This window comes from Salmo trutta, chromosome 34, assembly GCF_901001165.1.
Source record: "Salmo trutta chromosome 34, fSalTru1.1, whole genome shotgun sequence".
Taxonomy (NCBI): Eukaryota; Metazoa; Chordata; class Actinopteri; order Salmoniformes; family Salmonidae; genus Salmo; species Salmo trutta.
Genome location: NC_042990.1, coordinates 35,796,729 through 35,809,245, shown reverse-complemented (window position 1 = coordinate 35,809,245; position 12,517 = coordinate 35,796,729). Strand labels below are relative to the sequence as shown.

Below are 12,517 nucleotides of genomic sequence, written 5' to 3'. Positions count from 1 at the left end.
TTAAAAGCTGAAAAAAATAACAATTCGCATAATAAGTTGCATGGACTCATTCTGTGTTGAATAATAGTGGTTAACATAATTTTTTAATGACTACCCCATCTCTATACCCTACACATACAATTACAGTGCCCTCCGTAATTATTGGGACAGGGAAGCATTTTTCTTCTTTTGGCTCTATACTTCAAAAGTTTGAAATCAAACAATGACTATGGAGGTTAAAGTGCAGAATGTCAGCTTTATTGTGAGCGTATTGCCGTCCATATCAGGTGATCCGTTTACAAATTAAGCACTTCTTGTACATAGTCCCCCCATTTTTGGGGAGCAAAAGTATTGGGACAAATTCACTTATATGTGTATTAAAGTAGTAAAAAGTTAAGTATTTATTTCCATATTCATAGCACGCAATGACTACATCAAGCTTGGGACTACAAATGTGTTGGATGCATTTTCTATTTGTTTTGGTTGTGTTTCAGATTATTTTATGCCCAATAGAAATGAATGGTAAATAATGTACGGTATCGTTTTGGAGTTACTTTTATTGTAAATAAGAATATGTTTCTAAACACTTCTACATTAATGTGGATGCTACCATGATTACGGATAATCCCGAATGAATCGTTAAATAATAATGACTGAGAAAGTTACAGATGCCAAATATCATACCACCAAGACATGCTAGACCAGGGGAGGGCAAACTTTTGGCTCGAGGGCCACATCGGGATTTTGAATTTCAATGGAGGGATGCATTTTTTGGGGGACCAATTATTTGTTCAAATCTATTTGCGGGGGCCTCCCGAGTGGCGCAGCGGTCTAAGGCACTGCATCGCAGTGCTTGAGGCGTCACTACAGACCCGGGTTCGATCTCAGGCTGTGTCACAGCTGGCCGTGACTGGGAGACCCATGAGGCAGCGCACAATTGGCCCAGCGTCTCCGGGTCAGGACAGGCTGAGATTCTCTTGTCCCATCGTGCTCTAGTGACTCCTGTGGCGGGCCAGGTGCATGCACCCTGACAAGGTCGCCAGGTGTACAGTGTTTCCTCCGACACATTGGTGCGGCTGGCTTCTGGGTTAAGCGGGAATTGTGTCAGGAAGCAGTGTGGCTTGGTTGGGTCGTGTTTCTGCGGACACACAGCTCTCGACCTTCGCCTCTCCTGAGTCTATACGGGGAGTTGCAGCGATGGGATAAGACTGTATCTACCAATTGGATACCACGAAATTGGGGAGAAAAAAAGGGGCAAAAAAATATATAATAATAAAAAATAAAAAATGGAGGTCTCGCAGGCTGGATTGAAGTGCCCGGCGGGCCGTACTTTGCCCCCCCTTTTGCTAGCCTCTCACAATTACAATAACAGGAGAGGTTCGAATTTTTTGGGGGGGGTATGATATTTGTGCGTCTAACTTTCTCACGCATCGTTATTCACGGATCATTCAGGAAACATGATTTATTACAGATAGATTTATTGCAGATAGAACCTAATAGTCCCAAGTTCTCGCAATTTCCTCTTTATTTATTTTACACACCTATAGATTTTACTATGTCAATATGTATTTGTTTGTCAATGTTTTGGTGTCAAACTGGTGGCAGTTGTTAAGAAGTCAGTAGTTGGAATGTTTTGCAGAGTTAGCTAATTGAAAATAATGCCATTGTTAATTAGATGCTTTTTTTCATTAATTCGGCTGTTTTCTCTTGAACCATATGGTCTATCTACAAGAAACTCATGGACAATACGGACACCGATTTTTTTTTTAAGTATATGAATACATTTTGTTAAAGTTACTCAAGTATAAATTAACAAAATTAAGATAGATTTTCGGTTAATTACCAATCCATGACAAAATTACTGAATATTTTAGTAACTTTGGTAAATTGCCGGTAGTTTTGCAATCCTATATATAACTATTTCTGTCACAGAATTCCATTGTTTCTCCCTTCCTATATGTGTAATAGAAATGTTTGACACAGTAAAATTGATCTCTGAGGAATATATGAGAGACCTAGAGACATGAGTAGGATTCCTCAGTAATTGAAAACATCTTCTTAGTTAGTCATCAATGACTTCAGTGTTTTACAATGGGCACGGAAACATGAGCCCGTCTCTACTATCCCAAATAGCACCCTATTCCTTACATAGTAACCTACTTTTGACGAGAACCCAATAGGGTGCCATTTGGGACTTCCCCTAAGGCGATGACCTCGTCTGTCTCTATGCACTACAGGATGGAGCTCTTCCTCTAGTTCCTGTGGGAGAGGTCAGTGACCATGGCCCTGATTTATACCAGCTGGAGCTGCACGGTGAGTGTGTGTATGTGGCTGCTACTGCTCGCTGACGTGGAGCGCTCTGGGCTCGGTTTCCCGATAGCGATGGAACTTTAGCTTCTGAGGGTTTTAACGATGCGTCGTTCCTGCAACGGCCGAAGACGTAACATGCGTTTCTCAAAACACCAGCAGAGAGAATGTCCACTAAGTGCGTCGTGGAGACATACGTCGATACTGATGGGATCGAGAGAAGAAAGAAAGAAAAAGGCAGCGATGCTCTCGGATCAGCTATTACCATTCAACTCTTACCTTAACATTATAATTATTCCACAACACTGACGACGCATCAGCTCCTAGAAATATATTATTATTATTGGCGGCAAATATTGAGAGGCGACTTATTCTAATATATAAGTCGCCTGAATAAGGATGCATTAAATCAAGCTTTGGCACATCATGTTGCTACACACCATGAAATATATTGAGGCAAAAATGACAGACAGTAGCCTACAATTAGCAAAATAATCAAATCAAAACGTATTTTATTTCTCACATGCGCCGAATACAACCTTACCGTGAAATGATTACTTACAAGCCCTTAACCGACAATGCAGTCCAAGAAATAGAATTAAGAAAATATTTACTTTAAAAATATATAGATAATAATATAGATCTCAATTGAATGAACATGACATTTATTTAAATATTATTTAGTTATATGCCTGTGTAGCCTGTACTGTTATCTTTTAATTTGGTCATATGGGTTTTCATTTCAAACATTGTTTTATCCTTGTTTGTAACAATTCCAATGACATTGTCAACTTTGTATTTATAGTGAGCTTAGTTCGGTCACAGAGAAACAGACATCTTGATGTAGGCCTGTATCTAACGAAACACGTCGCTGTTTTAAGTGGTCTGAGGCAGTCGGTCGGTAAAGAACAAGTGTTTTCAAGTGCAACTTTAGTAACAATGCTTTTGGGAAACAGCTCTGAGATGTAACGTTGCTCCTATGAAGGTTTTAAAGATGAGCCTTAGATGTGCTTCTACACCTGCATTGCTTGCTGTTTGGGGTTTTAGGCTGGGTTTCTGTACAGCACTTTGAGACATCAGCTGATGTAAAAAGGGCTTTATAAATACATTTGATTGATTGATTGATTGATTGATTAAAGGGATACTTCGGGATTTTGGGAATCGTCAGAGTCAGATGAACTTATGGATACCATTTTTATGTTGCTGCATCCAGTATGAAGGAAGTTAGAGAGAGTTTTGTGAGCCAATGCTAACTAGTGTTAGTGCAATGACTGGAAGTCTATGGTATCTACTAGCATGCTATCAGTTACCATGTACTTTCAGTCATTACACTAATGCTAGTTAGCATGTGCGCTAAAGCTAGTTAGCAACTTCCTTCAAACTGTACATGGAGAAATAAAAATGGTTTCCACGAGTTCATCTGACTCTGGGGAAGGAGATAAAATCCTGAAGTATCCCTTTAAGATGTTTTTAGGAAGCTGAGCCCAGATCTGTCTGCCTGAGAAACAGACACCTCCCTCCCTTCTCAGACGCCTACTGACCCAGCTAATGTCACAATAACATCCCTAGCTACCCTCCTAACCCGTCACCCCCCCCCCCCCCGTCACACCCCCCGCTCGCAGCAGATATGGGCCTCTGGAAAAGAATACCTCACATTCTAACATGGCCATTCCACACCCATCCCAACCCCTCCTCTCCCGAATGCACAAACACACAGTACCCCTGCCAGTAGGAGACAAAACTGAAACTGAGAATTTCAACATGTCTGACAAAAGGAGAAATGAGAGAAGGTACATTGTTATTTTCATTAGTCAGTCTACCCCTCTAATTCAGCCCCTCTCTTAGCAGTAAATGTAATGGACGCTATAGGCTAAATACAGGGTAATCACAACACGGTATGCAAAATGGTATCTTAATCATGTGTATTACAGTATGACGTAATACATCACCAATCACGTTTATTCACATGATGACAAAGCCATTTGTTTTTCAACTGTTTTGATGAGAGAGAATGAGGGAACTTCTGTCTGTGTGTGTGGGGGGGGGGGGGGGGGGGGGTGCTGAAGCCCAAATCTACGTCAGCGTCCCAAATGGTATCATATTCCCTATATAGTGCACTACTATGGACCAGGGCCCATAGAGCTCTGGTCAAAAGAAGTGCACTATGTAGGGGATAGGGTTCGATTTGGGACACAACCCACATTTCCAGGCCAACTGTGATCTTGAATGTGGGCCAGGAACATTGCATCAGGAAAACTTTGAGAGGGTGGAAGAGGGTCCACGTCAGTCCACGTCCCATGATTACTTCCACAGAAGAGAAGCTCTATTGTCTTGGCGCTCTATTCAAAGTTCTCCAGTTTAAAAACGAATTTGCAACCAAGAAGATAACCTAAATAAAATCTTCAACGAGGCATGTTTTGAAACGTAAAAACTTTAGTCAGTTCAGATCGTGACTGATAGGCCTTATATACCACGGAACAGACTTACAAACACTTGCAGTATACTGCCAGTCCTCGGGATTTCAGTGATATCATATACAATACCACACATGTTCAAAAACACTTTCTGTCTGCATTAAACAAAAGCTGATTCATTGTCTTGATGAGGAAACGGGTGCCTCACTGCCTTTCCTTTTGTGGTCCCAAATGGCACCCTATTCCCTTTACAGTGCACTACCTCTGACCAAGGTCCATAGGGCTCCAGTCAAAAGTAGTGTACTATAGAGGGAATAGGGGGCCATTCGGGAAATAACCCTTTTGTGAGCTGCAAACAGAGCTTCTTTGAACGTCATATCTTGGAGGGGCTTGGTCTTATGGCTGCCTCAACTACAAAGCCACTAATGTTGCTGTACAAGAGGACTCTGGTGCTTGTCTCTCTGTCTCAATGTCATGGTGGTCCTCTAGCCCCCGGGGCTTCACATAGCTAACCAGAGGAGCCCTATCCCTGAAGTGTCCCTCTACAGTCAGTGTCCCTCTCCAGTCTACCCGGCATCATGGCACTGCTCCAAGAGAGATGACAGGAGGTCAAGGGGAGAGTCTAACTGCAATAGGGTCGCGTCCTAAATGGCAGCCTATTCCATATAAAGTGTCTTTCTGTCTGTCTCTTTCTCTGTCTGTCTGACTGTCTGCATAGAGCAGAGCAAATCTATTCCACGGGAAAGGTAAACTATCATAAAAGCAGCGCTGGGGATCAAAACCTAGCCACAGGATAAGAGAAACAGGGTTCTCCTGTCACAGTGCTGGGGATCAAAACAACGCCTAGCCACAGGATAAGAGAAACAGGATTCTCCTGTCACAGTGCTGGAGGTCAAAACAACACCTAGCCACAGGATAAGAGAAACAGGATTCTCCTGTCACAGTGCTGGGGATCGAAACAACACCTAGCCACAGGATAAGAGAAACAGGGTTCTCCTGTCACAGTGCTGGAAGTCAAAACAACGCCTAGCCACAGGATAAGAGAAACAGGATTCTCCTGTCACAGTGCTGGGGATCGAAACAACACCTAGCCACAGGATAAGAGAAACAGGGTTCTCCTGTCACAGTGCTGGAGGTCAAATCAACACCTAGCCACAGGATAAGAGAAACAGGGTTCTCCTGTCACAGTGTGGGAGGTCAAAACAACACCTAGCCACAGGATAAGAGAAACAGGGTTCTCCTGTCACAGTGCTGGAGGTCAAAACAACACCTAGCCACAGGATAAGAGAAACAGGGTTCTCCTGTCACAGTGCTGGAGGTCAAAACAACGCCTAGCCACAGGATAAGAGAAACAGGATTCTCCTGTCACAGTGCTGGAGGTCAAAACAACACCTAGCCACAGGATAAGAGAAACAGGATTCTCCTGTCACAGTGCTGGGGATCGAAACAACACCTAGCCACAGGATAAGAGAAACAGGGTTCTCCTGTCACAGTGCTGGAGGTCAAAACAACGCCTAGCCACAGGATAAGAGAAACAGGATTCTCCTGTCACAGTGCTGGGGATCGAAACAACACCTAGCCACAGGATAAGAGAAACAGGGTTCTCCTGTCACAGTGCTGGAGGTCAAATCAACACCTAGCCACAGGATGAGAGAAACAGGGTTCTCCTGTCACAGTGTGGGAGGTCAAAACAACACCTAGCCACAGGATAAGAGAAACAGGGTTCTCCTGTCACAGTGCTGGAGGTCAAAACAACACCTAGCCACAGGATAAGAGAAACAGGGTTCTCCTGTCACAGTGCTGGAGGTCAAAACAACACCTAGCCACAGGATAAGAGAAACAGGGTTCTCCTGTCACAGTGCTGGAGGTCAAAACAACACCTAGCCACAGGATAAGAGAAACAGGGTTCTCCTGTCACAGTGCTGGAGGTCAAAACAACACCTAGCCACAGGATAAGAGAAACAGGGTTCTCCTGTCACAGTGCTGGAGGTCAAAACAACGCCTAGCCACAGGATAAGAGAAACAGGGTTCTCCTGTCACAGTGCTGGAGGTCAAAACAACACCTAGCCACAGGATAAGAGAAACAGGGTTCTCCTGTCACAGTGCTGGAGGTCAAATCAACACCTAACCACAGGATAAGAGAAACAGGGTTCTCCTGTCACAGTGCTGGAGGTCAAAACAACGCCTAGCCACAGGATAAGAGAAAGTCTGTGACAATGACGATGACGCAAGCATTCTCTCCTGAATCTCAGCGTCCGGACAGTGTTGACCACAGTACCGTGCTTCTGGAATGATGAAGAGCTGAATCTCAGCGGTTCTGCCTCCATCAAGTGCCTGCCTTCCTCATCAAGAGGAAGAGCAGGGTTACCCTTACCAGCCTCCAGTGACCAAACCATCCACAAGGCTGGTGGAGGGGTAGACTAGAGGAATACAACAGTGGATTACTGTACATCTCAATATGTTAGCCTATTGTTCACACCATCAAATCACCATTCAAACACAAATATTATTACAAGGCATTATGATGGCCAAGATAACAGCCGTCACTGTTATCAGCTGGTTCATGACTAGAGGGTTTAATCAGACCAGGCCAGACCACTGCTAGCTCTGGTCCATGACTAGAGGGTTTAATCAGACCAGACCACTGCTAGCTCTGGTCCATGACTAGAGGGTTTAATCAGACCGCTGCTAGCTCTGGTCCATGACTAGAGGGTTTAATCAGACCAGGCCAGACCACTGCTAGCTCTGGTCCATGACTAGAGGGTTTAATCAGACCAGACCAGACCACTGCTAGCTCTGGTCCATGACTAGAGGGTTTAATCAGACCAGGCCAGACCACTGCTAACTCTGGTCCATGACTAGAGGGTTTAATCAGACCAGGCCTGACCACTGCTAGCTCTGGTCCATGACTAGAGGGTTTAATCAGACCAGACCAGACCACTGCTAGCTCTGGTCCATGACTAGAGGGTTTAATCAGACCAGGCCAGACCACTGCTAGCTCTGGTCCATGACTAGAGGGTTTAATCAGACCAGGCCAGACCACTGCTAGCTCTGGTCCATGACTAGAGGGTTTAATCAGACCAGGCCAGACCACTGCTAGCTCTGGTCCATGACTAGAGGGTGTAATCAGACCACTGCTAGCTCTGGTCCATGACTAGAGGGTTTAATCAGACCACTGCTAGCTCTGGTCCATGACTAGAGGGTTTAATCAGACCAGGTCAAACCACTGCTAGCTCTGGTCCATGACTAGAGGGTTTAATCAGACCAGACCACTGCTAGCTCTGGTCCATGACTAGAGGGTTTAATCAGACCAGGCCAGACCACTGCTAGCTCTGGTCCATGACTAGAGGGTTTAATCAGACCAGGCCAGACCACTGCTAGCTCTGGTCCAGGGCGAACGTGCACTACACCTTGGACCAGAGCTAACCGACTGCATGGGCCAGGTTTGCTGGTGGAATATTATTGTTTGTTACCAAGGTGCTGGTCTGCTATGGTAATCTATTTTGAGGTATAGGGTTTGACGCTGACAGCAACTGGACACTGTAGAGACACCAGCAGATTTCCAAAGTCAGGTTCATTTGATAACGGCATTGTTTGTGGTGGCTGGTGCTGGATTGGTTCATTGGTAATGGATGGTAATAAAACATACACATAGTTTGCAGTATTGAAAGCTGTCAGGGCATTTTGCACTATTATGAACATGCATCTTTCTGGTCATTTAATCGGGATAGCAGGTGGCCAAATGGCAACAAAAAACCGGCATTGCTGCTTTGGTGAAAAAAATGTCTGTTAGGAATAGTAGGCTATCAATCAATAAGATATCAATTACGTTGTTTTTTTTAAATTCATGTTTATGTTAATGCCTAATCAAATGGTGGCCTGTTGATTTTGATTGAACAGATCAAACAGAATGCTTTGACATGCGCAGGCATACCTATCTTAACAACACGTCCATGAATACCAACACATTTACTCCCCACTGTTGAAATATATTTGATTGTTCATTTGATCCTTTAGCACCGCATTAAGTGTTGCTAATGTGTCCTGTGTAGGCTAGTATAAAATAACTTACATTTATCTGTTATTGTCAGTTTCTCCTCAAGATCGTTGTATTCCATTTTTTCCATTCAAGCGATTGTCAGTCCCTTTCCAGTTGCAGTCATTCCTCAAATATATCGAAGAACAGGAGGGAAAAAAACTCTCTGTATACTCAGATCACCAACATGCTCTTCGTAAATCCAAGAGGGAACGGTAGGGGAATAAAATAATAGAACTAGACAGGAAAAACGGCCGATAAAAATCACGATGACAAGGAGTCGATGTACGTCTCTATAATTTACTTTTGAACTACAGACCCTGTCACTGTCAGATCATATTCTATGACAAATGAATATCAACAGAGTTGACCAACGAAAAAGTCCGAGCTCGGCAGACTTAATCGTAGCAATAGGACCGCTTGTCGAAGATCTGTGCCGGTCAGCAGCCGCCTGCCTCTCTGATTGACTGGACCATCTATCTTACCGGGGGTAAGCACAACCCGGTGCACCTACTCATCAAAATCTTTTAACCGACAAAATGTTACCAAATGTTAACCACGTCTCGATAATTGATTTACAGTTGCATTTTTGTATACTTGCAGTATATGGGTTTTTACGGGGGAAATGGGAGAATATATCGAGCTTGCATAACAATGATCCCCCTGTTAGAAATGGTTGCAGCCATCAGATATACACGCTGAACACTCAAAGCAACGTATCTATCCAAGGAGCCCACAGAAGTCTGCTAGAGCCATAATAACAGTTTAATGCAGCATTATAAACATGTCATTCATCAAAAGAGGGTTCTTAACATGATCTGGACCTGCATGTTTTCTCATTTGGGTTGCTCTTTATTTTTTATGTGAGGCAATCAATGGATGGAACGAATAGCCTCACGTGAATCATTTCTGTTTTAATTCATTCAGTCTGTAGTTTGACACTGTGACAAGGTCATTTATCCTGCAGGCAGAGGTTGGAGTCTGGTGTCTATTTTCCTAATAGGTAAGGCAGGGTGAGTGAGTGAGGCCTGAAACAGCCCTGTTACACAAAGACACAATACAAAGAGGGGAACTTCTACTGGATTCACTTACTTTTGCGACTATGTTTAGACCTCCTAAAGCACTCTGAAGAATAGCCTATTATACATTTTTGGATGGGATGGAAAATTACAGTACATCACATGACCAAAGTAAGTAATCATCAGTATTGTAACGCCATAATACAATGGCCTACTTCAATGTCTCCATTATAGATTGTTAGTCCAATGATATTTGCCCTATATTCTGAAAACAATCTCCCAGTGTGGTTTGGTCCCTTGTGTAAAAACTATTAGTCTGTATATGGAGGACTCATTCATTAAAAAAAATGTTTTTAAATAGTTCCAACCACTTGCCCTTTTACAACGCTTTTAATTCAAAATGAGGTCAATTACAGATGTTTCAAGATAATCTTCATAAAGTATGTCTCTGTACATCCATGTCTCATACAGTAATATAATAAATAATACTATATGTCATTTACCAGAGGCTTTTATCCAAAGCGACTCAGTCGTGCATGCATACATTTTACGTAGAGTGGCCCCAGCGTCATTGGTAGGATTTGTCTCTTATAAACTGTAAAGATTGATATTAACTGTTAGATGTACATGATGTATGGCAGTATTATAGTGTAAAATCATAAACCAGTACACGGGATTGCTATTACTAATAGTATAGAGATTCACCTTCTCTTCACCTTTGTAAAACATTCTGCATTTTGCATCAACACCATGCAGCAGTAGACTCTGCTAAACCACTGCAGATACATTATTCTGCTAAACCACTGCAGATACATTATTCTGCTAAACCACTGCAGATACATTATTCTGCTAAACCACTGCAGATACATTATTCTGCTAAACCACTGCAGATACATTATTCTGCTAAACCACTGCAGATACATTATTCTGCTAAACCACTGCAGATACATTCTTTTGCTAAACCACTGCAGATACATTATTCTGCTAAACCACTGCAGATACATTATTCTGCTAAACCACTGCAGATACATTATTCTGCTAAACCACTGCAGATACATTATTCTGCTAAACCACTGCAGATACATTATTATGCTAAACCCCTGCAGATACATTATTCTGCTAAACCCCTGCAGACTCGGAGAATAGGGACAGTTCATGTACCATGTCAGAGTGTTGAGGTGTTGAGACACAAATAAAAAATGCATGACCCACTTAGCGCAGTACAGCAATACAAATATTCCAGAAAATGTTTACAAGCTTGAGAATCGGAACTAAGGGCAACATCTCAACAAACTATCATGGTCTAAGCACACCAAGACAGTCGTGAAGAGGGCACGACAACACCTTTTCCCCCTCAGGAGACTGAAAAGATTTGGCATGGGTCCCCAGATCCTCAAAAAGTTCTACACCATCGAGAGCATCCCGACCGGTTACATCTGGTATGGCAACTGCTCGGCATCTGACTGTAAGGCGCTTCAGAGGGTAGAGCGTACGGCCCAATACATGACTGGGGCCAAGCTTCCTGCCGTCCAGGACCTATATACTCGGTGGTGTCAGAGGAAGGCCCAAAAAATTGTCAAAGACTCCAGTCACCCAAGTCATAGACTGTTCTCTCTGCTACTGCATGGCAAGCGGTACCAGAGCGCCAAGTCTAAGTCCAAAATGCTCCTTATCAGCTTCTACCCCCAAGCCATAAGACTGGTGAACAATTAATCAAACCCAACAATGCAGTAATCAATATCAATAATATCAATGAATTGTGTTCGGGGAGGATGTTTCTGATCCATCTACTGAGGACTAGCCATAGAAATATAATTACAAGAAAGGGCAAAGCCCATCAGACCGCAGCAATTTACTTTTGTAGTGATTACATTTCTATGGTACTGCCTCTCTCAAACCCATCAACAGCCTATCTTAAACCCAAGGCTAGCAGCACCGGCATCCATAATGGAATTGGTTTTATTAGTATGAATTAAACCACAGTGCCTGTGAGGGAGAAATACATGATTTAGTGGCGCAGTAATGAGCTTTTGAGAAGCAGCAAGGACTAGAAGTAGGGGCTGGGGGAATGGTCAGTCAATCACCCACGCCCATCCAAGATGAGGTAGGACCAGGCTCGATTGTTAAATAGTCTCTCTCTCCCTTACTCTCTCAATTCAATTCAAGGGGATTTATTGGCATGGGAAACATATGTTAACATTGCCAAAGCAAGTGAAGTAGATAATATACAAAAGGGAAAATAAATCAACATAAATATGGGTTGTATTTACAATGGTGTTTGTTCTTCACTGGTTGCTCTTTTCTTGTGGCAACAGGTCACACATCCTGCTGCTGTGATGGTACACTGTTGTATTTCACCCAGTAGATATGGGAGTTTATCAAAATTGGGTTTGTTTTCAAATTCTTTGTGGGTCTGTGTAATCTGAGGGAAATATGTGTCTCTAATATGGTCATACATTTGGCAGGAGGTTAGGAGTGCAGCTCAGTTTCCATCTCGTTTTGTGGGCAGTGTGCACATAGCCTGTCTTCTCTTGAGAACCAGGTCTGCCTACGGCGGCCTCTCTCAATAGCAAGGCTATGCTCACTGAGTCTGTACAGAGTCAAAGCTTTCCTTAAGTTTGGGTCAGTCACAGTGGTCAGATATTCTGCCACTGTGTACTCTCTGTTTAGGGCCAAAAAGCATTCTAGTTTGCTCTGTTTTTGTCAAGACTTCCGCCGAAGTTGTTCCCTCTCCTTGTTCGGGCGGTGTTTGGTGGTTGACG

The 12,517-nt window shown here is 43.2% G+C and overlaps 1 protein-coding gene across 6 annotated transcripts in view; it reads right to left on the bottom strand.

Annotated features, from left to right (window-relative positions):
• LOC115174086 (MAP7 domain-containing protein 1) overlaps positions 1-9,182 on the bottom strand; it is an 89,850-nt gene extending 80,668 nt beyond the window's left edge. For all 6 annotated transcript variants that reach the window (XM_029732749.1, XM_029732751.1, XM_029732750.1 and 3 more), the window contains exon 1: positions 8,773-9,182. In XM_029732749.1, coding sequence (XP_029588609.1) covers positions 8,773-8,827 — 55 coding nt within the window. In that variant the 5' untranslated portion in view covers positions 8,828-9,182. The remainder of the gene's footprint in view (positions 1-8,772) is intronic.
• Positions 9,183-12,517: the final 3,335 nt, after the last annotated feature.